The following is a 27,826-nucleotide window of genomic DNA, read 5'->3' as shown; positions in this document are numbered from 1 at the left end:
CCAACAAAGTCAGCCTGCACTTTTGCTGTCAATGTTGTTAGAACACAGGTTCTGATATATGTGGCTGACAAATCTGCACTGAGTGCATTTGATCCATCACAACAGCGTCTGCACCATTTACGGCTTGTTGAAAATGCGTGAGGTATGTGCGATTCCTGCACAATGGAAAGACGTAAATCTCTTTGCAGGAGACACTGAAAGAGCATCAGAAGCTGTCGTGTGTGTCAGTGTGACGGTCAGGAGGGAGGAAATGTCACTATTCTGTCACTTTCACGATTCCTTTGGAGACAGGAAGCACTTCATTTGACTACAAAGGAATGGAAACAAAGGGAAATCCATACAGTGCCCCCAGAGAGCTTGTTTCTGAAGAAAACACAGCTGACAGAGAAGAAGAAAGGAAACTCTTCATGAGAATTACATTCACATATCGCTTTTGAACCTTTGTTTAAAATAGCAAAAACTGTATAATGATATTAATAACTGGACTAAAAATTGCCTTCTTCAACAACATCCCATTAGACATTGGCTAAAAATTGAAAATTCCTTTACATCATATGCCATGACAAAACAACGGTATTTTAATTTCACTTTTGTCAGAAAGGGATAAAAAAAATTCTTTTTTCTGATCGTCTGTCATCCTTTAAAAACAATCCGAAAACATCTGGAGGCGCAGTTCTCACAGGAGCTGAGAACAGCCGCCTCTCCCACCGTTCCCCACTGCGATACTGCACTGCGCCACGCTGCAGGAGGCTGTGTGACTGTGTCACCCTTACCACCCGCCGCGGTCTTCCTGTCCCCTCGCACTCAGAACAGGTCCAGGTCATCGCTGGCGGCCGCTTCGTTCTGCTGGATGTACTTGAGGATATCCATCTGGCCCATGGTCTCCGTCTTGCTCTGGAGAGACGGGCCTGCTGGGCCAGCTGCAGCGCTGGTCGCGGATGGAGCTGAGGGCTTCTTGGGCAGGGCTGGTTTCGGTTTGGGGGCGAGGGCAGGCTTCTGTTTTGCACCTTTGCTGACTGTGAGCAGCTTGTCTAAGTCTTCCTCTACCCTGTTGAGATTGCAAAAAAAAAAAAAAACCATCAGAAACAACTAGAACCACAAAAGAAAAGACGGGCAATAAGCAGTTTGTTAGGTTCAGAGGAACCTCCGAGCTGAGTCTGAGGCTCAGAGCTGGAACAGGATGAGAAAATACAGACTGTGGTGTAACTGATGTTTCCCTGTTTTTTTGAAACACAGAGAGTTACCATGACTACATCACAGGTGCTCTCTGTCTCCACAGAGACCCTGGTCACACCCTTCAGAGAGACATGAATGCAGACCTTTACAGCTCATATTGAGCTGTATTGAGCTGCTCTGTGTGTAAGACAGAGCTCATTTACAGATGAGGGGACTGTGACAAGGGGTGAGGGGGCTGGAGTGATTAAAGAAGCACATAAAACCGCCAGTGTGTATTAGCCTGGTACAGCCGGTGACACACAGTGCCTGACCTCAGTGGATACGTTACATGCTCCACCTTTTCCTTCTATGAAGAATAAAAAAAAAAAAACACATTTCCAATATTACATAAGAGCTTCATTTTCCTCCCAGGAAAACAAGGCAAAAAACCACTGACAAGTGTTTTCTCTGGAAAGAAACAACTTAAAATGAATCACGTTATGAGTCTGAGAGAAAGTCCTTTCAATGAAAGCTTTCAGGGCCATTCATGGTAACAAGGCAAAAATAGCCATTAAAATATTGGACGCTAAAGTCGGAGTGTAGGAACAGGGTAAGCACTATGAATATGAACACTGTACACTGTTCAGTTAGGACCTGGGATAACTGCAGAGCTGATATATGAACACAGCAATCTTTATCCATATGAATTTGAGTTGTGTTTTATTCAGCATAAGAATAGACTCTTTCTCCATGGTCTGGTTGTAATACAAGAACATTTTCAAGCTGAAGTTTCTATCACATATAGTATAAGTTGTAAGATTTTCCAGTGCAATGAGTTTTTTCAATTTAAGCATTCTAAGAAAAACACAAGAAAGACATTGTGATCTAATTCCTTTAAACTCTGAAGTGAGAACCGCATGAACATGAAGAATCAAATCATGTAATAACTTATGCTGGTACTGACAGGAAATCTGCAAGTGAATAATTCAAAATTCAGCCTCACATAAAGATGAGCCTCACCAATTTGCAAAGTGCTCTGCACATCCTCCACCACCTCCCATCCCCCTACATCAAATCACTTTCAATACAATCGTTTTCAATACAATTGCTGCAATAAAACAAATGACATGTTTTGTTCTTCTAAAGGTTCAACAGAACATTGTCAATTATTTTTTTAAGCCACACATGAACAAGAGAGCAAGTGGTGCTCTGTAACAGTAAGTCAGACAGTGAAGACTAATCCCCCATCCGCTCCCTCACGCAAATGCGCGTGAGCGCACACACACACACACACACACACACACACACACACACACACACTTGCCCCTCCCCCGTCATCCCCCACCCCTGCTAAGTACACGTACACAAGCATGCTCTCTCTCTCTCTCTCTCACACACACACACACACACACACACACACACACATATACATATATATAGTACACTCCCCCATCCCACTACCCCACACGTACACAAGCATGCTCTTTCTCTCTCACACACACACATCCCACTCCCCCATCCCACTACGCCACACTCCCCTGAACACACAAACACATGTTTGTGCACCTGCACAACAACTCAGATGCTTTCATAGGCTTTCCATATTCCTATTCTCATCAGAGAATAAGCAGGGCTGGTTAGTCAGCTTTGACTGCTTTCAGTGGTTAAAAGTGATTTATATAAGAGAGCTGATAAAATAATAACTTATACCTTTGGGACCTTTATCGCTGATGAAATACAATGTTCATTTCAGTGCTCTCAATTGATCGAAAATTAATGAAATTTTGTTCCATGTAAGCTGGGTTGATAGGAAAAGATCTTCTCTGAAGCAGAAACTGCAGCACACAGATAAAAGGCAATGTAGGAGTCAATGAAAAACTTCTTGAAGGGCATATTTGCTCCCTTATGGATTTTTTGTAAAACTGGAAAAAAGAAAAACCTAAATAATTTCCTTTCACACTTGAAAAGTTCCACATGAGAGGCACCTGGCCTTGGCAGTTTGCACTGGGTTGGCTCATTATTTTGTGACTGGCAGATGAATGAATAGATTGATTTGTCCTAGAGGGTCATGACTCACTGCTGCTGTTTTTACAACCTTTCCCCTCTTACTAATCATCACCACCATCACCATCCGCTGGAGAATGGCCAATGGAACTAAAGGATGGCCAACTCTCCACCCACTGGTGTTTAACTGGGTTCCCTCACCCCTGTAGCCATCCATGCCAGGACCTCCAGAGAAACAGTGATTTGGCTGTGGGACACACACACACACAATTTGTGGTGCTTAGCTGATATATGGTTTCAGCAAGAGTCATCACACTCACTAACAGTGGTTATTAAAAGAGCTATATCCAGGATAACGCTGTATTGCGTGTAGTTTACTAGGCTTTGCACAGCCAGCTGAGGAGAGTGATAAAGCTGCTGATGGGAATGCCCCTAGAGCACTGGGAAGTCTGAGGGTCGTGGGAGCCCTGATACTTCACCCCAGCTTCCCCAGAGGACAAACCCAACCTTACAGAAGAAGGCAGCAGAGCTGAGTCCCTGCAGTTTAAGTATCTCCACTGTGAAAATAAACAAGGCCGAGTGCCAGAGGCTGAGGGCAGCAGGGAAGCTGTACTCGCAGGCCCAAATAAAGGCTCAGCTGGGTATGCACTGGGAATGGAAATGCCGCTTAACTGTAACAAACAAAAACAATCCATCAATTGAAAAAAAAAGGAAACTGAGACTCAAGGTCGATTAAATGGCAACGTTTCCCTCCAAGAGGCTTTGGAAATGCATGCACTTGTCCGAGATGTTTTTTGGTTTGTTTCATTTTTTACAACAAGAAAAATGACCAGGTCAAATTCGTAATATTGATCATGATATTGATTATGCCTTTCATCCACAGGTTGGGGCCTCAATCTTTGAATCATTCACAAAAAATCTTTTTTTCATGTTGCAAGTTTAGTAACTAAGCTCCATTCCACAATTCTACAAAAATTCTAGAAAACAATGATTACCTAGCTGCATCATCTAATTTTTTTTTTTTTTCCCCAGACTGTGCCGGTATCATTTCTTACATTTTATTTACACATACATATAATTTTAATTATACTTTAATTATATTTTTAAATTATATATATTCTATATATACTTAAATATAAACAACTGAATATAAAATATCTAATTAATATTTATATTACAAAGTAAAATATAGTTTATAAAGCAGAGGCCATGATACCTTACACAGTGAATGGCTTTATTGCTTGACAATTTATTAGCTATGCTTGATTATAGAAATGGGACATAATTGGGTGCAAACTCAGTTTGACTGGGGTTTGATTTCTGCACTTCTTATGCTTAGATGTAACTCAGTGAGAAACACACTCGGTACCCTGGGAACAGCAAAGCACTTTAGTGCATTCAAACTGTCAACAGAGCTGCAGTACAAGTCTAGTCAAGTTGCACATATAAATGTGAAATATAAAAACAATATTCCACAGAGACGAACTTGAATTTCATGAAGTCAGAGACACCGACACTGACACCGTAAATGCTCAGTGACTACTGCTGACGGGGCTGTCCTTACAACTTGTTGGACCCATGAGCACAAAGCTTGGAGGGGGGGGGGGGGGCTGCTTTTGGAGAATGTTTCTCATTCATAAATCCCCATTTCCTGTAGGGAATGGCACAGCAATCAGTTTTATTTTTTAAAAGCTTCACCACAACTTCCAGACAGCCAGACCAGATGGCCTTTCCTTAACCCACTGTGAGCAACAGGTAAGAATGCCTTCTTTCTGTGTTTTTGCTGGTTAAGAGTGACGGCAGTGAAAGAGCAATTGTTGGTGAGAGGGCTTTTTGGTTTTTTTTTCTGGCTCATAGCAGAGCAGAAATTGAGATTCATTTCATTTATTGCCTCATGAAGTAGAGAGTGACACATCTGTTATTCTAATGACTTTGTTCAGATTTCTGAGCCTTGCCAGTCAGCTCACTGTTGTTCTAATGTCACCCCATTCTAAACAAACCGCAGAAAAATTATTATACCAGCAAACTTGGATTACTTCTCTGGTTTTTTGTGCTCTGAATCTAAAGGCTTTCTGGTTTGCAATTCAAGTGAAGCCCCCACAGACTCTCTGTCATGAAGCATTGCTTGATACATTAATCAAATGGGAAAAGCTTAGAAATGCAGGCGCTTAATTGGGTATACGACTAGACCGTCTCGCCAACAACTGCCCAGTGCCGCAATCGCCGCACAAAACCATTACTGCACTGCAGCAAAAAGCCTGTTGTGGGTGTGGCCCGTTTTGTCAGAGTGTACAAAGTGCAGCCAATCTCAGCACCTTCTGGAATGACTGACACGTTTCCACTGAGGAAGCATGAATCACGTCTCTGCCCCTGTGAAGACGGGGGTTGCCAGCCTTTGGCTTCAGTTCAGGAGTTCAGGGATGAAATGGAGGAGCAGACAGGCTGACAGTGGAATGACAGGCAGAATCCCGATGCTGCACACCTCTGTGCTGCGCTTCTTTGAGAGAGGACAGGGCCAATCACAAGAAGGGAGACACAGGGAACGCTGCTGTTTTTTGAAAACCCAGTGGCAATATTTTGTGTAGCTTGCTAGTAAATTGCGCAGTGGTTTGGCAATACTTTTGTGTCAGTTGTCTTGTTATGCTGCGTGAGCTACACCATGTCCTGTGAGCATTATAACTTTTGTTCTTTTTCTAAAATCTTCACAATGTAGTTCCATGACCTAGCGGAAACTTACTCATGCATGAATACAGCCAGCTCATTTTATCTGAAAATGAAGTAACTAGCTAGCTTAGCAAGAGAATAAAACTTATACTCTTGTGTTATATACATTACATTTTCATGCTGTCATGTTTGAAGGGGGTGAGCAACATACCAACTGCTATATCATTCGCAACAACTGAAACAGTAGCTAGCTAGCAAGTCTACATAGAACATAGGCCCATTCATACTGATGACCATAACAGAGCCATTGTATAAATATAGTTGCAAATGGAAAAATAACACAGTGGTATGAGACAGGTGACACAATTGTTTTAGCAAGGTAGCTAGCTAGTCGTCTGAAAAGTAACAAACTAGTTCAGACAACCTTCCATCATTAATATTAAATTGATAATTTCATATAAAATAATTCAATGATATGTTCAAATATTGTGCTAGTCGTCTGAAAAGTAACAAACTAGTTCAGACAACCTTCCATCATTAATATTAAATTGATAATTTCATATAACATAATTCAATATGTTCAAATAACCTTCATGACTGGTTTGCTTCTCTGTATTACTGATCTAACGTTAACATTTTAACAGTGAAAAAAACAAAACAAAAAAACAACAAATTCGAACTAGGCAGCATGTGGTGTTGTTCCTTTTCAAAATAAAAATTATTAATACTGACATTTTTAACTAATACCAACTTATGCTGCATTGACAAGGCTCATATTGGTTCCAGAACTGCTTTATTTTCTCAGAAGTATGATTCAAACAAGTATGTTGAGTTGCATTTTGCAATGAGTAATAATTCAGTGAGAAAATCTATTGACTAACAGGTTCCAGAAAGGGAGGCGTGATTTTTCCAGGGCAATTTACATTTATTCACAGCACACAAGTTAAACCCACCCATTTTAAGAGACACTGTATACCTGTGCGCAAGTTAAATCTGAATCCCAAAAACTGAAAAAGGCACAACTGAGATTTGTGGAAAAAAATGCTCAACCACTAAGTCTGAATCGGCCCCTAAAGAAATAGGGAATGAGGTGATTGAGGGAGCACTTTTCTAATACTGTACAGTGACACAGAACCCATTACTCTGTAATATAACATCTGAATTTTAATGGTTTCTTTTCTGTTTTTCATTGGTATCTCTGATAAAATCCTTCATTAAATTGCTTTCACTTGAATGCTGCTTTCACTCTGAAACATGTCTTCCTTTAACTGCTCTGCCTGAAAGCAATTTTTAATCAAAAACTCTATCAAGTCAAAGAAAAGAATGTAGAATGAGCTACTTACACATAATGTATTACCTGCTGCTGTCTTTTCATTAGCTTCGTCAAACAAAAATTAAATGAATACATCTTGGATAAGTGGTGCAGGCTGGTGGTGGGGGGTGTTCAACAGGGGGAATATAGAATGAGAAAGGGTCAACAGCCTTTTGTTGTGGCCCTGGCCTCTGCCCCCATAAGAAGTAACAGCCCAAAGGCCCTTAAATAAGACACACACTTCCAAATATCACTTCTGACACTGTCTGGAGAGGCAGTGGGCCTGGAACAGCACAGCATTCACTTAACAAGAACTTAAAATACATTACTGTCTGCCTTATTCGGGATCAAGGGCTGCTTCTAGGAGTTACATAACCCTGTGAAGACAGGCAGCCCTGGGTGGCAGGGAGAGGAAGAAAACACATTTGTTATGTGGGACCCCCTCCAACCTGTCAACAAGTTCCAGATTTATACGTACTTGGAATCTTTAAAGTCCAATAAAAAGTGAGAGTAAATTCTGCCTGCTGCTGTGGACAGGAACCCAGTAAAAGGAGCACACTCTATAAGGCATTTCTATAAGGTCAAGATGATCCTGTTTCAGGGGGGCTGAATCACAAGCCCCTCACCATCAGCAGGGAATGTGTGCTTGTGTACTTGCGTGCATGTGTGTGTGTGTGTATCTGTGTGTGTGTGTGTGCATGTGCAGGACTCTTAAGATACAGTAGTGGCTACGGTACAGAGAACATTTCGTCCATTATGAATCATTCTAGTTTGCTATCCACTCTACAAACACTCTGCAGCACAGCCTCCAAATGAGAGACCACCACCACACTGTTATGATAAGGCAGAATGTGGTGTCACACACAGCTTTCCAAAATGTCTACCAAAAATGATCAACCTCCACAAAACAACCTAAAAACAATGAAAAACACATCATACAAAGTTGACTGCTTTGAATATACAGGGCTAACAAGCAGGGCTGTACTAAAGCACTATAGTGCTAAGTGTGTGCATCCAATGCTCACATATTACCTACGAAAACTTCATCATTCAGTCACAGTTTGGTCATTGCTGAAATTTCTCAGCACGAGGTTCAAAGTCAAAGGCACAGCATCGGTGTACATCTGGGACTTAAACCCAAGGCTTCTCTCTAAAGGACCTCCCCATATTGAAACCCATGGCATCTCCTCTTCAAATGGCCTCCCTATCAGCATATATTTCAGGCTAAGCTGGAGCACTGACCCCCTGGCATTGAGGCTGACAGGCAGCAGGCCTCTATGTGGGCCGTGAAGACTGCACACCACCCTCAGCTGTCCACCTCTCCCTCTGCCCAGGACTCCCCATAGGACAGCATCAAGACACCAGAGTCCCATTAACGCTAGTGTTTAGCGCCCCCTGTAGCCTCCTCATGCACCAGCAGGTACTTTAATAAAATGCCTGTGTGTGGATACATCATGTCACTGGCAGTTCTGTTTGCCTAACACAGATATGCTTACGGTTTTTATCCCATCCAAAACTATTCCTGAACTGGAAATTTAAAATTCATCAGGTAGCTCTGACAGCATATGTTCACACTGTTTCACTGTCAACTTTCAGTGTAAATATGTTATAAGCTGATGACCAAAAATGTATTTCTTTTTCATGTGGGACATTCTAGTTTTCTATAAGCATTGAAAAAACATCAGATTTAAATTGCCTTAAAAATTAAACAATCCTGACCTAGTATTGTCCTTGGCTCATTTAGAGGGTTCTCTTCCATCCACCTCTTTCTTTGCCATTTTGAATAGCACTGTAGGTTAGACTGAATTTAAGATCCTTTGTACCTCCAGTGACTTTGACAATGATCTAACAAAGTGCTTGACCTCTGTACCTGAAGAGCTCGTCTGTGTCGATGTCGAGTCCTGTGTCGGCCAGCGGCCCGGTCTCCGTGTATGCTGTCGGGAGCAGCAGGGAGTCCCCCAGCGTCACTGCTCCTCCCAGATCAGGGTCTTCGAACAGTTTTATGTCACCTATCACCACAGAAAGGACACACAAGTCAGACGGTCACCACAGAGACTATGCTGCCCATTGTAATAGGCACTCTCAGCAGCAACGCTGCAGTTTTTAAAGAGCTTTTAACAGTGAGAAAATATAAAAAACACAAATAAAAACCTTTGGATCCTTCGTTTTTCACTCATTTTGTACAAATGCATTCCAGTACAGCACACCACATTCATTCATTCATTCAAATATATTTTTCACAATAGTCAGTCCATGTCAAAATAGCTTCCAGCACACACAATAGGGGGAAGTTTTCAGAAGCAGAGGTAACAGTGCTGATCCACAAGGACATGGGTTTGAATCCCCTATGGCAGACTATAAACACACTGCATGAAGCCGTTTTAGCCAAATCACTCCAGAGGTGATGTTTATGATGTCACAGATAGGCAAAGTCAGTTGCCAGGCAACAGGATACACTGAAACTGATGAACATGAGGTAATCAATGCCACTCACTGTCCTTGGCAGATGCAGGCTTCCCAGCTGCGCTCGAACCTGCTGCTGGCTGGAACAGGGCCTCGTCTGGGTCCACCTCCTCGTCGAATAGGGAGAACGAGGGTTTCTGCACCGGTTTGGGAGGGGGAGCCGATGCCTGCGGTTCCACACGCTTCCTCGGTTTGGGCTTCTTTGACCTGGAAATAAGTGATGCAGAATCTGACAAAGGATGCTGTCGTGACTGGCAAGTCATTAACGACACCAAGTTCGGCAGCACAGCAGGTAAACCTGCTGTCTGCCGTTTGCACGGGGCACAGGTCTATGGAATTGCAATGGATGTCTCCGTGCTGGCAAAGCATGAAAATGCAGGGACTGTCGTTGTACATGCTGAACAACAATGAGAAATGAGAAAATCTTTAAAAATAATTTCACATCTCTAACAGACACCAATCTTAAGAAGATGAGAGGAGATGAATGATTCAGCCACTTGTTGTCACTCAGCAACTAAGAAAGCGGTGCAATTACATTGATGTTGCTTGGATTGACAACGTCTATAGCTTTTGGGAAAGGCCTTGCTTTTTGAAACGTTATGGTCTCCATCCCAAAAGAGGTGGTTCAATTGTGTTATAAGTAATTTGGGGAGTATGTGTTTCTCAGCATATCGGTAAGCATTAGCACCTCATGAATCCTGAAGCTACTAGTGATTGTTCACTTGTGAATGTGTCAATGCCATATTCTCATGAGTGCCATTTGCCTGCAACTAGAATTACCTAACAATAAGGGATTTATGAGCTGACCAATGTCTCTGGTACTCTGCAATATGACACTAGAAATGTAAGAGTGCTGCATTCAGAAAGGATGTAATTCTCACTCTGAAACTACCAATTATCAGAACGTACCATCCACCTTGACATGTCCTGATGTATGCTGCATTCAGCGTGTGATTAGCCAGTGTAGGAAATCTAATGGAAGGAAGCTGGATCGGGTTTATGTGCTAGCAATATAGTCTGATGTTCCTTATACATGCATGAAATGTTCAGAGGTACTCCGTTCAAAGAAACATAAAATGGCTTGAATGGTACAGCACTTAGTAGTAAAAACCTTTCTCATAAATGATCTCATGTCTGAGCGCAGGCTCAGATTCTATTTTCTTGATGGAAACATGGCTTGGCTCAGATGGGTCTGCTTCCCTCATTGACATACCTCCCCCAAAATACAGCTTTTTTCAGTCTGCTAGGCGAGGTAAGCTAGGTCAGGGATAAGCCGCTTTTTTTGATCATTACTTCAGTTGTAAAGATAGCTTCTTTGCCGTATTTTCCTCCTTTGAATACCTGGGTGTTGCACTGAGAGTACACCATCAGTGCTCCCTATCACTCTTTATCGACCACCCAAGCAGAATACTTCTTTCCTGTCTGAATTATCTGAAGTGCTATCCATTATCATCACGAACTATCACCAGATGCTGCTACTCTGTGATTTTAATCTACATGATGATCACAGTGCTGATTCTACAGCCATGAAGATTATCAGTCTTTTACACTGCCTTGATTTTATTCAACAGGTTACTGGACTGACTCACAACTGCGGTCACATGCTAGACTATGTAATATCACAGGGGCTGAATACTGATGACTCTTGATGCCAATGTCTCAGACCACTACTGTGTTATCTTTTGAACCATAGTGTGTGCAGGTAAGAAAAAGAGAAAAAGGAAAAAAAAAGAGCACATCACTGAAAAGTACTACTAATTCAACATTTTTAACTGCAGAATGAAAAACTGCCTTAGACATTGTAGCTCCTATGAAACCCAAAAGAAAATCTCCCAGTCCAAACATGGTATGGAAAATTGACCTACCCATCAGCTGAAAAGAGCCTGTCACAAGTTTGTAAGAACTGAAAGACAATCCCATTTTTGTAAAATTATTTCTGATAGAGGGAAAAAATGCTCAAACACAATTCTCCACAAAAAAATCACTCACAACAGTCTAACAAAAGCCTCGGAGCACAGCCAGATCTACCATCTAGTCTGCTTTCAACCAACTTTAACTCCTGCTCCATGATAAATAAAACTGAACGACACAAAATAATCTTCCAGATGAATTCCTCCACTTGCTCTCCTGATTCATTTTCAACAGCCTTTTTTAAAACTTTTGACCATTTGTCACAAAGTATGTTTGGCTTAGTAAACTGCTCTTTAGTAACAGACACTCTTGCCCTTAAAACTGCATGAGTAAAACCCTTACTAAAGAAAAATCTTCACGCTCAGTTCTCAGCATTTTCAGTCCCATGCCTAACCTACTGTTCTTAAGTAAAAATTGGGAAACAGTAGTTTACAAAAGATGTTAAAAAATTCCTCAAGGAAAACTATATTCAAAAAATCAAGGTTAAGATCTAATCGTACCACTGAGACAGCTCTGGTCAAAGTAGTTAATCACATTAGTCTAATCACTGATGGCAACAATGTAGCAATCCTTTTTTTTGGATGTAAATACTGCTTTTGTACACTATAGACCATGGTATATTATTTTACCACTTATTAAGATACTAAACTGGTTTTACATGTGTATAACAAGGAAAGCAAAAGCAAAGCACTTTGAGCAGCAACTGTTGTATGAAAAGTGTTATATAAATGGGGTATTATTTATTATTACAGCTCAAACAGCCAGGTCCCAGTAGGGCCGCAGTCCTGTAAGGTTTGCAGTTCTCCAGGTATCTATCAGATGTGTCAACAGGCAGAATTACTGAAGGCATGAGGAGATACTGCAGCCATCCAGGGTCAGGACGGTGTGCTGTCTTGGGTGTACTGTACCTCACGCTGAGTGATATAATGACTACATTTTTCACGGGGGAAAAAAAACTCATGCATGCCACAAAACAACACCAAAATCTGCATACTGCATAGAGCATGGCCCATTTGTTGCCTTTAGTTGAATCACCTCAAGATCCCTGGTACAGAAATTTACCAAATGCCTACTACGCACCAAATATATATGTCATTGTGTTCTCAGTCTATAACTTTTGGGGCAACCAGAAATGCCCAATATTGCTTATAAAATTCAAAATCTGTTGTGACGTCCATCTTTTCAACCCTGTGGGTAAGCCCATGCTGCTGACTGTGAGAGGTCCTGGTGGGAAAAGTACCAGAGCCATTGAGGAGATGCACTGCTCCATTTACACGCCCGCATCTCCTGCACTTGATGCATGACTGCAGTAAACCTCCACCCCTCGCTGGCGTCCAGACAGTTCACTGACTCAGTGAATTTCCCCATTTATCTCACACTCAGAAAAGGAAGCTTGCAGTGCTGACCTATTACATCCAACCAGCTATACTGCTATATCGAGCGAGGGCTTAAACACGACAGCGGTCTTAAGGTGGGTTTATATCCCAGGTTCCCCACCTGGGGTTCTGACTCTACTATACTTTTGAAAATGAGCTCTATGCCCCACCCTTCACTTCAATGTCTCTTGTGCGGTGCCCCCATTTCACAGCTCCTGTAAGCTGCAGTCCTCTGACACATACACTCCAGTTACAGAAATACTGAAAACATTATGAGACAACTGTCTGGCTTCTGTTAGTAAATCACAGGTACTGTATGAGGGACAGACAGGCCTGCCATTCTCTCTGAAGATCAATTTTTTTTCAATGACTGTTACATATTAAACCCTTATTTTAGCAGTGTTTTAAGATCTTATTTTTCTACTTCTTATTCTACTGCCATTACGACTGCTAGTGCTATTGCTAGTATTGATAATAGTAATAACAAAGTCATCAAAACAATTTCAGCTGATTTTAAACACAGATAACACAGCAAATATGAGCAAGTAAATTCAATAAACAACAGGCAAGTAGGATGTGCCTTGATGCAGAATAGCTTTCCTTAAACGGTTGAGCTGAATGGCATAGGCACTCAGCAAAGCACAGATTTGCACAAGTATGCTCTGTTTCTTCTTCTCTTTCATAAGAATTCTTTTACAGGCACTCAAAACAATGCAGCCACTTCATTTTTCATCTGAAAAACAGGGAGAACAGATTAATAGCATATCTGAAATTCTGCAGGAAGTTCAAGATATTAAGATGGTCAGGGAGATCTGTTCAAGAATAAACCAGTTTAACACCAGCGATATGAGTCACATAAAATCTGCCGATTCATCCTCCCAAAAGCAACAGCACTCAAGTTATGCTTTTGTTCTTCAGCACAAAATGGTATCTGTCATTATTAGTCATAGTGATTTCCCACAATGAATTGAAGGAAGGCAGAGGGACTTGTTATGATCTTAGGGCAGGGAAACAACTCCTACCCCTGGCAACATAACTGTGCTGCTGGCTAATTTTCCCTCTCAAACATCCCGAAGGAAAGAGAGGTCAACAATGCCCTCAACCCTCTGTTCCCTACTACCATCATGCTATGACTCAGCTCTTCTCCCGTAGCTGGGGAGCTGGGGACATCATTCACCAACGCACCAGGGACTAAGGAATGCGTCTGCACTTGCAGACGTCACAAGCACACCACTTCCTCCTCATCTACATTTCTCAGGCACAAAAAAATGACATCAAGACAAAACGTATCCAAGACATTTTATTACACAGGTTCATTTCCTTTGGAATGTCCTTTTTCCAGTTATTTTTACTTCATTTTCCGGAGGGTTGTTGGTTTCTTCACTCCATTAGTTAATGGTGGCCTGGGATTTGATGCCTCCTTTTGCTTTTCTCACGCCTTCCAAATAGGAGACAAAGCCTTACCACAGCCTCATGTCCACAGATTCGTATCACACTCATAATTAAGTTAAGCATTCGTGCAAGAGGAAGAAGCAGGTTTTACCAACAGTTGGACAAATTTACTTCTACTTAATGTAATTTGAACCATTTGCTAACACATGCGGTTGTGAAAAAGTGTAAAGCAAAAGCTGTACACACATACTAAAATAACATACTAATGGTACCAAAAACAGAGCTGCACAACAGACATTTTCCATTTCGGCTTTCTACAGTCAAGCAATTTATATGCAGCTGTTTTGCAATGGCATGAGTGCGTAAGCAAATTTTTTGGTTTGTTTGCTTTGAAGTGAAGGCCTCAAACAGGCAGCATCCACATTGTGGAAGTCAAGGTTGTGATTCACGGGTGCAGACAAGCCAAAAGACAACTCATTTTGGGGCGAGAGAGTGCAAAAAATTTCTTTTCCTCAATCATTCATCAGAGATACGCAGTTAATCTTTTACATAAATCACCTGCGGCTTTGCTTTCTGGAACCCTGGGGTGAGCAGACGATGGCTGCCCGATTCCATTCCTCAAGTGCTCCCTGCTTTAAAGAGCATCCTTCTGAAAACGAGGCCCTGCTTTCTGAAGTTCACCCCTGGTGCTGAGAACAGAACCAGGACCACAGGTGCCAGGGCTTCACCTGTCAGAAGCTGACTTTATTACCTCATGCCTGCCATTTCTCCATTTGCTTCAGCCGAAGGATTGCCAACACGTGTGGAACAGATGATCGATCTTTCCTCCTGGACTCAATAGCAGACTTTCATTCCATCACCTTTATAGTTTGCTATTAAAAGCTTGGAATTTTGAAGAACGGAGACCTTCATTTGCCAGTGTCGATCATGCAGTTATGTAAGCCTGAGGATCAAACAGAGAACTGCCTTTCACCACTTGAATCGTGGCACCCTACTGTGCTGATGGTATGCATTCACTGACTCGCAAGGTGTGTGTCATATGGAAATAGTATGTTAAAAAACTAATTTACTCAGACAAAGTTTAAAAGTAGCTGGTAGCTACAGTCATCTGTTTGCGGGAAGTGGGAAAAAAACCTTCCAAAAGAACATAAATAACACATTTTCTAAGAAAGGATATCTTGGGAGTCCACGGCATGTTCTTCCTGGTCACAGAATTTGCCAGCTTGTCTGAGCCAACTCTGTAACCAATGGTTGCAAAGGCAACACTGAAAATAACCAGACCTTGCTGCGATCAGTCACAACCATGTTTTCATGGGAAAACTAAGCTGGAAGTATGACAACTTCAGCTAGGATAGTGTTACAGCACAAGAGTACTTCATATGTATGTATGTATGTACATATAAACACACATACACGCGTGCGTACACACACACACACACACAATTTCAACATCATGTGGGTACACAATGATTATTGTTGTGGTAAAAATAAATAAATGAGCTACAGAGTCTCTGACAAAATTTCACCATGTTCTGCAGATGCATAACTCTGTCTGGGAATTGTTTTGTTACACTCCTGTGGCCTTTCGCGTGACTACCACCCCACTTTTAGAGACATGCAGAACACAGTGTTAGGACACGAGCAGGAGGTAAAAATAAACTGGCTGCTGATTAAAAGACTTTTCCCATTCACCTTGCGAAACAGTGTGAAAGCTGCAGGCATTCAGGCCCCTAGTGCCTGAGACTTCATTACTAAAATGGCCTTGGAATGACTTCAGCTTCTTTCAATACCAGACTTTTCAGTGATTTGCCTTACAAACGGTTGATAGATACAACAGAGAAAGAAGAGAGAGATGGCAAACCTAAATGATAAATGCTGTTGCCCTATTTATGAATACGTGTTACATCAAAACAATGCAAAAATAATCCAGGTATTTCCGTAAATAATAATATACCAGTACAACCACATTTATATGCTAGCCCCACAAGTGGACCATCAGTGCGATCAGTTTTACTGACAGAATATCGGTGTAGGCTTATACATGAACCAAGCAAAAAACATTCAAAGAGATGTTTGACAAGTGACACTATAACTTTGACAAGTTAATAATGCAGACACCTCAGTACAATGTTTTTGGGTAGAGGCGACTCAAAAGACAGACTCTTAAACTGGCAGTAAAACTTATACAGACCGTTATCTTTAGCTGTATGCCCTGCACCCCTTGTAACTTCTTTTTTTGTTGGTATTGTTAGATTTTCCCTCAGACAAAAGGCATCCTTACAGATTCAGAGAGACTCAACCATATGGTGAAGAACATGATGCACTACAGTTTCCAGCACTCAGTTTTTTATAGATTGATCTACAAAATGTCATAATGAAACATGCAACTTTCTGCAGATGCTTAATTCAAGATTATGGACAGTAACAGTGTATAACTGAATTTTAATTTAATTTTCCATGACCATCCAGAGTAAGCATACACACTTCGACACTGCCTGTAGTGTAAGGACCTACATCTCAGCCCTTTATGAAGCTTATGTCACACAGGAAAGCCAGGAAATTTCAAGTCTGTATGATCGACTTAATTAGATTTAGGTCCGCAAAATATCATCTTTAAGTCTGCCTCTGTAACATCAGCGTGTTTAGCTCTTATCTCCTATGGTAATGAACTGTAATGCTGCAATTATGTGCCCACCAGCATCAAATTAACAGGATTATGGCAACGGCAGCCACAACAAACACTCGCTTCGGTTCATTTGCATTCTGGGAACTGCTCTGCACGAACGGCTGTGCAGGCCACGCCTCAACTAAATTTAGAGAAGCGGCGAGGAAAGCACTGATTCAGTGGCAACTTCAGCAAGATCTGCGAAACTGCAGCAGGCTGCGAGCGCTTGTTCCAGAATAACGCTATCTTTGCAGTCACCGCGCCTCTCTCTCCGTCTAAGCTGGGGGGGGGGGGGGGGGGGGGGGGCATCATTAAGATTTTAGGGCCTGCTGCACTGGAAAGCAATGACTCAGGGAATCTGTTTCCTGCTCTTCTCATCAAGGGCGAAGCAGGGTTATCTATCGATGAGGTAATGCAGTGGGCACAGCTATGAATAGACCGTGATTCACCATCACTCTGGCGTCCCCTAGGAATCCCACAATGCTTTTAGCAGGACAGAGGGATGACATCATGCTGTGAGCTCTTTTCATTAATCAGTATTAGACACTGCAGCCAGTGCCCTCTCTCCCCCATTCAGGGGGCACCTGCAATGCTGAGAGCCAATCGATGCCTCTGCTGCCAGAACCTGAACCCAAACTGGAAATTGTGAAACCTGCTGATTAAATATGCATTGGATTCTGTTTTTCATTTTCAGTTTCTTTTTCTTTTATATCAATATCTCAATAAGATTACTGGCACATACCACTGTCCTAGAACAAATTATCCGTATTTGTGTATGTATTTCTCCTGAGAAATTCAGTTACTGTAAGTGCCATGGTGCCAGAGTGAAGAGAGGCACCGCAGCAGGTCACTATGTTTTATAATATATATACACAGTACCAGTCAAAAGTTTGGACACGCCTGATTAGGGTAATGGGAAACATGCATTAAAAGGCAATTTGATCTAAAGACTAACCCTTAAATGCTTGAAATGTGTTTCTTAGAAAAATATAAATTGTGAAGTTGATTCCTATGTATGAATTTCCAAAACAAAAATCTTAATTTTAAAAATATCTTTTTGCTACTTTGAAGAATCTAAAATATAAGCTGATCTAATTTGTTTATTATACACATGCGCACACACACACACACACACACACACACACACACACACACACACACACACACACACACACAATAGATCACATATATTATACACAACACACTGCCAGCTGGGCTGGACAACATGTTTCTCAGTATATTACAATCCATTTAATTTCTGTATGGGCACATATACACACCTACACACAGGTCCATTAAAGGATGGACCATCTCAATATGCTATAATTATGCATCAATACCTTTTAATGCCTATGTATAGTCTGCTATTAGTGGAGATAGTGGTAACTTCATTTATGTGATGACTGCATGCATGCCATGACACTTACATACACACAAAGCCATCCTTCAAGAATCACACACAGATACCCACACACACACATCTGTACACACCCTACTGCCAAACATTTCGAGGAACAGATGAGCAAGCCAACCCCTTCCCATCACAAGAGGGCCAGAAAGACAACTCGCACAAGTATAGACAAGATGGCATATTGGAGAATGACTTAAAACACAACCTCTGGATCTACCTCAAAGTGACGAGCAACCTCCTGCATTAATCCGTCTAAACTGGAGCCTCTCCTGTTCGGAAAGCAAGAAGAGATTTATAATGTAAGCAGTGAACTCCAGTTGGAGCATCCTCTGCTTTTGAGGATGATTTGTCTGCTGCTGAATCAAACCACTTGTATGGCTGTGTAACTGACCCAGCCTTTGTGCCCTCCGAAAAAAAACATTAAATTCAGTCAACAGGTTTGTGTGATGGGACTGAGAAGGCTCAAGAGCTAATTAAGATGTCTGTTAAACCCCTAAACATGGCCGAAGATGCTCGAGGCGCAAGTTTTCACCAGGGCCCTTCCAGTAAATGTCAACAGCATTTAAGTTCTTTTCAGCAGCTAGCTGAAAGTCTTGCTTCCAGATACCTTTAGAAAGGACTGGAACACACTAATCGTGAAGAGAATAGAATTATAAAGAGATGCATATGGCTGTGGGATTGACAAAACCCAAAAACCCTGGGAAATCACAGGCATCTCAGTACAAAGAAATGGCAAAGCTCTGTCCTTAGTTCCATCGCATCAAAAATAAAAAATGTACTGTTCTGTGTTCCAGCTTTTTAAGCAATTCTATACCTTCACAGCTATTATTATTGTTAGAATCATCAGTCCTGTTAAATGTGTTTCGCAGTCTTCCTCAAACTGGAGGCAAGAGGGGACGTAGAGTGGGGGAATGCTTCAGTCTGTAATGCACTTAACCAAAATACTGTTAAAATCAAAGGGAGAAAGCAAAAAGTCTGAGACTGCGCTGGTCAGTGGGGTAGGCTAGGCTACAGCAAAACTTTAAGGAACCCAGTGCCATAACAGAACAAACCAAAAGCCAGGGGTCCTGTGACACTAAGGTAGCACTGATGGCGTTGCATCACTGAACGCGTGTGCATCATGTGGTTAGCTGTTACATCCATTGTTTGGCTGTATCACAGTAAGCAAACGAAAAGTCTGCATCCCCACATGCATCCAGGACTTCAGCAGCACCGGTGTCTCCCTGCTGTAGTCACTCACCTGCCGTCTCTGAACTCTCCCTGCTTCTGTTTAGCTCCAGCCTGTCACTGTAATGAAATAACACATCCAGACAGCTGGCATTCCACAGGGACGGTTTTACCATTCTGCCTCATTCCTCAGACATCGAGGGACGCTTGCTTTGGCGCTGTCCGTCTCTGTCAGTGTTATTCTAGGCTGCACTGATAGACGGAACTGAATGGGAGTCTCGCTATTAAATTGACGTTTAAATTTTTTTTTTTTTTTTTTTAGTTTTGTTTTTTTCCAGTCCCTTGCTAAATTATTCAGAGCTAAAGACGCACACACACAGAAGCCCCAGAAAAGCACAAAAACAAAGCATGGCGCAATGTTTACGTCAGATCATGAAAATCATTCCCAACTTATTTGGACAAGACTCCTTTCTTCCTCGTATTCTTTTCAAGTGGAGGATACAAATGCAGCACACAGAGTAATCTCAAAGGCAGATTAACGGCTTCGCACAAATTTGTATTCAGATATCAGCTTTCTACTGGGAGCCACAAACACCGAGATTTTGATTTTCTTTTGCAGGGAAAACCATCAACCCTCTTTCCCCCTTGTGATTTACTACTGTTGACACTGAAGGATACTGGCCATCAAAAACTCTTGTCTAAGCGCAGCAGGGTTTGAAATGTTTGTTATTTTGGCCGTTTCCCACTTCCACCCCTGGATGACCCTGACAGATTGCATCCCACAGTCCCATTGGAGTCCCAGATCCCTATGACACCAGCATGAAGGTTATACCTCTACCCATACCCCCACTTAACTCAGGGGAGGCATCTGAAGCCAACTGAAACATGACAAACCTGATCCACTGCACTGTAGCTGAACTTTCCTTAAACTAACAACTGCTACTACCTTCAGAGTCTGTGATTATCAACACCTGGGTGTATTAGTGCAGATTTAACATGAACATTACAACTCACTCCTCACTGAACGCTCTGAAGAAGATCCTGTAAAATTAAATGCCATCCCAAAGGAAGCAACAGCACTTAACAACCCTCCTTTAATAGTTATTTCATAATCCCTCCTCAGACTGTTACCTCATGACCCCTGCCAGAGTGTTACTTCATAGTACCCCTCAGGTTATTACTTCATAATCTCTCTCACTCTTCCTTCACAACACCCCTCAGACTGTTACTTCATAATCACCCTCAGGGTGGTACTTCATAATCGCACTCCTACTCTTCCGTCACAAGCCTCCTCAGACTGCTACATTGTATTCCTTTCCACTCTTACACCATAATCTACCTCAGACAGTTACTTCATAATGCCCCTCCCTCTTCCTTCATGATTCCCGGCAGATTGTTACTTCATAATGCTCCATCACTCTTACTTCATAATTCCCAGTGGGTCTAGGTTCTCCTCCTCTTCTTCCTCTTCCTCCTCACTGGGCTTTGGAGGCTCCACTGGTTTTGCTGGTTTCACTGGTTTGGGTGGAGGGGTGGCTTTGGCAGCTGGAGCCTCTTTAAAGCCTTTTTTAAAGAAGTCAAAGGCTTCTTCCTCTTCCTCCTCCTCCCAGTCTGGATCATTCCTGGTTTTAAAGTCGGCCACATCTGTCGTCTTTGCACCTACAAACACAATACCAGCCAGAATGAGAAAACAATCATCGACAGCGTGCAACAGATATACATCTGTAATGTAAACATTAGTAGTCTTTACGTGTTAACTAAATTGAATTTAGTTACAGTGGAAATATTGTAACAATGTTGTGTAAAAAAAAAAAGCTTAACTTTTTTACTGCATGATAAGGACAAAGAGCATGATGGTGAAACTGAATAGAGGCCTTAGTCCAGGCAAAATATAACACAGCAGCTTGAGTGCATGGTACACTAACAGCCGTCTAAACTGTAAGAGAAGAAGGCTTCAAATCTACAAAAGCACAGTGCATGAATTTGGCTTCAACTTTATTTTTTCTCCATTAGAAAAATAATCCATGTTTTATTTACCAGCAAAACCACTTACGATTCTGAATATGTACTGTACATCAATTTCCCATAGCGATTTCTGCTTTCACCAGAGATTAAATTTGATTATGCCAAGTAGTTTGAACGAAAACATGTCCAAACAATTTGTAAAGACATCTGTTTCAGTGTAATAAATTGAACCCGCATATGTCCGACTGTAATTCTTTGATGATACGTAATTCAACACAGTGCCTCGCCCATGGCGTTATGTAAAGCAGCTCTTGATACAAAACACTTTTAATTTCACTCTGGAATTCTTAAATCAATACATCTATGCTTGGTCCTGACAAAATAGATTTTAAAAAGATATACAAATGTCTCCGTCTGCGCTGAGCTCATAAGAAGTTTCATTGAATGGTGTGGTATCACATCACATGACCTGTCTCAGTCCAATGCACATTTACAGCTGTAGGATACATGGACAAAGCACAGACGACATGGGAAGGGAATGTCACCTGCCTACATATAGAATATACTGGAAAGTAATGGAATGTGTCACCAGATGGTTCATATCCCAGACAGTACATTTCTGCTGTATCCTTGAGCAGGTACTTAAACTAATATTCAAAAGGTCTCTATGCTAAGCAAGTCACACTGGATAAAGACTATAGATAAACAATATAGTATAGCACATTACACAGTGCTAGCAATAGCAATGGCAGGAACTAGGCCCTCTGCCAACAAGACTTAAATGACTAATCACATAAGATGTTTACCATTGAGCAATTTAACATGCTACCTATTAACAAGACGACTAAACTGAACAATGAAGGCTAAGATAAGTGAAGCGATGTGACAGTTGATCTGACAGTTGTTTTTGTGCTCGGGTTGAGTATCACAGCAACCTATCCAGTCACTGTCTTCAGAATTTCTGGTTTCCCCTCAACATTCACTTGAGCCATGCTGAAGCTGTTCTAGAACTTTCCCCCAGCCTGTCAATGAAAGACTCCAATTCTAGAGCTTGCTCATCGAGCAGCCACTCAGTGAAAGGAAATATCTCTTTAAATACCTACTACATCCTCTGGCCTCTGCTACAGTACATTCCTGTTTAATGTCTGTTTAAAATACCAAGCACTAGCCTGCCAGTATTAACGCAAATTATAATTATGCCTCTCTATTTCAAGAGTACAGAATGTTCTGAATTTAAATCCAGCCCTCTTCAAAAGGTACTTAATCTCGAGGTCCACCTCTGCCTTGCAATCGCAGCCTGACACACCGCTCTTTGTGAACTTAGAATATTTATGAGGAGCGCTGCTGGAGAGAACCAGTGTTTATCTCGAAGAAACACAGCCGCGTCTCCCAAGCGCCTGCAAGGTCCGCAAGAGCCTCACTCACTAGAGGGGCAGCGGGGAGCTACTGACGCGGGCAGACGAAACACATTCCAAATTATTAAACCGGGCTTAAATCAAATGAGTCTTTCACACAGTCAGCAGACCATAAGTTGAGTAATATGATTAAACTGATGAATGAATTTTACTCCCTCGTGCTACGGCTGCCAGACTGAAGGCCCTCCGGAGACAGAGGGTGTTTGTCATCAGGTGTCCCGGAGAAAAGAACGAGGTCGCGCTGTTCACGACTGAGTTCGGTTATCGAGTTAGACACAGCTCCTTATTCATCAGGTCTGAGAGAACGCGACGTTCCTCTTACCCAGGAATTCCAGCAGCTCGGGGCAGGTGGCCAGGGTGGGGTTCTTGGCAATGAATTTGACGAGCTCGTCGAAGGCCGCCCTACGCTCCCGGATGTCCGACTCGCTCACGAACAGGGCTTTTCGTGGCATGGAGGGCAGGGCGATCTTGGGGTACTGGGTGCTCAGCCTGTAGTAGAACTCATCGATTTCACTGTACTTTTTGGACACCTGTAAAATAATTCAGTATGCCACTGGTTACTGTGTGACAGATTAACGCATTGTTCTGATGTGGCCTGTCATTTTCTGTTATGTACTCTTATTCAAGTGGCTTTATTATATGCACTTTCGTACCTTCACTTTGCAAGTAACATCAGATATGAGTGTCTGCCACGTGACAACATGTAAATGTAAATGTAAATGTAAGACGTCTATGACACACAGTTTCCCTGCATTGGGTTGAATTGGGCATAGTAGGTTACAGCCTAATTACAAGCTTGCTGTAGAACAACAGCAGCAGTCAGGGAGACTACAGCAGGACTTTACGCAGCTGTATCCTGACTCCCTGACTAATGAAAAATTCAGTCTGATTACAGACACTTGTCCAATCATTCTGCCTGCCTCCAAATGTTGATGGGCCTCAAACAGCACCTTGCACTAGATCTGGTTGTAAAGAGCATTTGGGCCTATCCGACACAACTCTATTTCTGCAAACTGGGACAATGACAATGCCTTCTGGAATTAGAAATGCTCAGTTTAAACACATCAGTCATTGTTACTCTTACTATGGTTAGATAATATTCCTAAGCAACTTGTCTGTTGCTTTGCCCTGACTAAAGGTTCTTCTTTATATCTTGATTTGTATGGCAGGAGTGACACCATGTGGTGAATAAAAATAATGCGTGTGGGTATGACTAAACTACCTAGGCTCAGCTCAGTTTTGATGCCAATTACAGACCTACATACTGTGGAATCATTTCACTTGACGGGTTTCTCTCACCCTGACAGAGGAAAGATAATTAAAAAGAAGTATGATTTGGTTTTGCTAGCCCTTAGGGTAAGCATCAGCTTTGTGTTTGTAGCTTACACTGCAATCACTATACTAAATGTTTCTCCATTATATGCATCAGTGACAACAGCCAGACTTTTTTCTGTATTTTGAATATGTCCACTTTCATGGTCCTCATCTATTACTTTCCTCAAAAGATTATCTCTTGAAATGCTGCTCTTAACTAGTGCAAAAAAAATGCTGATTTACCAACAAGAGGAAGAACATATGGATGACATATGACATATGGATCAGTTTGCCGTAAAAGACCAAGCAGACAGGCAATCATTACCTTCATATGACTCAGGGCTACACCACTGTAATGTCTGTAATGTCGTAGTTCTAACTAAGGCACTGGGCCATTCACTGATAGGAGAGGCAGACATTACATATCCAGGCCAACATAACAGGCGCATGTTAATAACTCCCTACCACAAGCTGCACCACGTCTCCCGGTTTGTGCTTGGCAGACTTGAAGGCAGCAAGCCGGGTCACCACCACGATCTGGTACTCCACATGACCCGTCATCATGGTGCCCCGGACTTCCTGGTACAGTGGCACCTGCAGGTCAATGCCCGTCGCCTCATTCTGGAGCTGTCTGGAAAATGGGGATGAAACAGGATCAAACACAAGCCTGACTCCACAAATGACAGGGACCAGGACTGAGACCGTAGCAATCACTGCAACCTAAACACTCTCACTCATTTAAAACCCTGCCACTGCTGAAAGCTTTGTTACAGTATTTGACAGGAATGTTGGTGCTGGCCCCACTTTTTAATCAGCAAACACAGAGGCTAATGATTCACTCAGGGATTATGTCCATACATAGGCATCTTAGATCAAATCAAAACTTGCCTAGCCATTTAAAAAACTGTGGCAGCATTATGGTAGCTGCTTTTTCAGTTCATAAGAGAGAAACTGCTAGAGGTTAAAGTTCATCTGTAATTTGACAAACCCAGGGCTCAAAGCTTTTATGAATCCACAGCAGCACTAATGCATACAAAATGCCAGGAACAACTGAAGGTAAAACCCATTCCGTTACTTACTTGAAATAACAATGGTGATTACAAATATTAAAATATTCACGATTAATCAAGGCCTATGTGTAATATGTCATTTTGGGGGGAAAAAATGCAAATTTTAGTATTGCAAACCAGGCTTCAACTAAGCATGAAATAACAGAGAGGGGCATTTTTAAGAAAATGCTTCATGACAACTGAATCTGTTTCAAAACTGCTTTAAAATATATAGCTTAAGTTACGATGATAGTGCCATCAGGGGTGTCATCTACAAGATGTAATTCCAAAGGTAAAGTCTTGAGGTATAGATTCAATAAAAATCTATAATCTCTAAATAAATTTTTATTAAAAGACTATCGTAAATGCACTAGCACTGTCTGAATAAATGCTTAAAAGCCTCTCAGTTACATGGCATTGGAAATCAAACTGTACAATGTAGACTATTCTATTTAAATGCACCAGTCTCTCACACTTCCTGTTTTGTGAGTCTTACTTTAAGGCTATGTTTTCAAAGTTTCCATTTAACATTTTTGTCCCAAAAATGGAAGGTACCTAGATAAAACACAAATGGATCAACATAAGAACATTAGTTGACATTTGTCCAAAATGGCTACTTTTTAGTTCTTGATCAAACATGTTGAATAGGTCAGCGATACAAGTGACCAAGTCAGTGGAAATACTGAACAAGGTCACCAGACTGTGAGTGTCCATGATTCCATGACATTGCTTTAAAAGATCGCTTCTGTACTCAAATGAATCAGAGTTGAAACAAATTGAGTGTAACGAAAATTGACCTTCAATGGCACAAACGCAGAGGATACTGTAAAGACGATAACAGAGAAGCCTGGAAAAGGGTCGATATTATTGGCCCTGTATCTAAAGTAGAAGATAGCAGCACAATGGTATAACTTGGTTTCCACGCAACTGCAGTTGAATGTGTAGGACAGGCTAGATCCTAATTAGAAAGAAGCACAGTTCATTAATGTAATCATGGTCACCTAAAAGCCGCAGTGTGAATGAAACATAAATCCAGCATAAAGCCGGCAGCAATCTAAAACAATTACTGCATAATTACATCGAGAACTATTCAACGGAAAACGGGTGTCATTAATTTATCTGCTATTACTTTTTGTCGATGAGAAAACGCTGAACTAACTCAGGATATGAAAGTGCCGACTACACCACTTCCATGCACAAACGTGTTTGCTTTTTATTATGTGCCGGAAGATCCTCCTTTTCGATGACTCAACGTCTGAAAAGTGTACACGTAATGAACACTGTGAAAGAGGTAATGTCAGGACAGCTGAAGTGAGTGATACAATACGGACACTCTCAAAACTGTAATACAATGACAAGCTGTGAGTGGGTATGATAATTTCGTGGCATGCTCGCAACGTAAACGTGTTCACAATGAAAAGAAAGAGCTATCTGAATATTACCTTGGTGTAATACAAACCGCGATTACATAGTATGAGCTATAATTTTTCAGCAGAAATTACAAACAATGGTCAACTGGTCACTCAAGCTCTGTTTTAGAAATGTAGCCTATACGATGGACTGATGTAGCCTACAATTACTGGGCTGTCGAAAACGATCATGCACAATCGCTGTACATGAGTGGTGTAATTCACTGAGTGAAAACATAGTGTACCTAACTCAAATATGCTCGTATTGTATTCCGCATAAAAGTGCAACTGGCTTTATTTGTCATACTAACCGTAGAATGGTAGTCCACCAAGGTGAATAGCTAGTCCACACTTGTTCAGGTTTGTTTGCATGTCTGCGAGCAATACTGCGTTGCTACATCGTGTAGCTGTTATTTAGCCTACTGTTAAAGTCATATTTTGGCTGAGCATCAAGTGGGTAATATATGGAAAACAACAGCGTTGATTCATCACCCCAACCGATTAGTCAAATAATCCAGTTCAAGTATCCCCGTTGATGAAAGTAGGTACTGATCCCCTACCCAAAAACAGGCTTAACCGACTGAGCACGTAAATTGAGTATTCTCATGCAAAAGCGAAAGAAGCGTATTTTGACACCCTGACAAGGTAGTAAGAAGTTTGCTATTAAAAACAACATGCACACAAATAAAACATGTTGCAGTACCTAGCTAGCTAGCTTTAGCTCTTTACCAATTCGTTGTTTTGCCTGCTACAATTACATGCTCCGGAACTAAGTTACCAAAACTTTTTTTTCTTACCTGCTTGTAACAAGTCCGTCTGGCATTACGCAAAAGTAGTATGTTATACTCCTTATTTTAAACTAAAGGGTAATCTCAGATTCTTCTCAATTAATTTATTGTGCACAAACATGTCATATTTTGCTCAAAATCGAATGTGCAGTTCCTTACAACCCGACCCCTTTATTTGTGACTCAAAGTCACGAGATCCCAGCGAGAGGCAGTAAACGAGCTGAAATCAAAGGTCGCAGTCGGAAGATAAACCGCTCTGCACCACAACGGTGTCGTTCCCTTACAAACATGGCGGACATTTTTGATACGATTCAAATCATATATAACATGCGTGTAAGTTTAATGGGTTTTGCCTTATATTTTCTT

The 27,826-nt window shown here is 41.6% G+C and overlaps 1 protein-coding gene across 1 annotated transcript; it reads right to left on the bottom strand.

Moving 5' to 3' along the window:
* Positions 1-636: 636 nt before the first annotated feature.
* Positions 637-27,639, bottom strand: hs1bp3 (HCLS1 binding protein 3). The gene is made up of 7 exons (XM_036543027.1): positions 27,470-27,639; positions 24,680-24,845; positions 23,223-23,430; positions 20,945-21,179; positions 9,630-9,805; positions 9,006-9,144; positions 637-1,048 (listed from the first exon to the last, which is right to left on the bottom strand). Exons 1-7 carry the CDS (start codon positions 27,493-27,495, stop codon positions 805-807), a joined length of 1,194 nt encoding a protein of 397 aa, XP_036398920.1. The 5' UTR covers positions 27,496-27,639; the 3' UTR covers positions 637-804.
* Between the last annotated feature and the right edge of the window lie 187 nt (positions 27,640-27,826).

The sequence above is a fragment of the Megalops cyprinoides genome, chromosome 12 (assembly GCF_013368585.1).
Source record: "Megalops cyprinoides isolate fMegCyp1 chromosome 12, fMegCyp1.pri, whole genome shotgun sequence".
Classification (NCBI taxonomy): Eukaryota; Metazoa; Chordata; class Actinopteri; order Elopiformes; family Megalopidae; genus Megalops; species Megalops cyprinoides.
Note: the sequence above shows the minus strand (reverse complement) of the source record. Positions and strands in the feature narration are given on the sequence as shown.

Bases quoted from the DNA above. Each gene is read 5' to 3' on its own strand.
- hs1bp3 (XM_036543027.1), bottom strand. From the start codon at position 27,495: ATGCCAGACGGACTTGTTACAAGCAG. The intron at 23,431-24,679 runs GTAGGGAGTTAT...ATTATTTTACAG, and splicing joins GAGACGTGGTGCAGCTTGTG to GTGTCCAAAAAGTACAGTGA. The intron at 9,806-20,944 runs GTAAGAGTGATG...ACTTATTTCCAG, and splicing joins GACCCACTGGGAATTATGAA to GTCAAAGAAGCCCAAACCGA.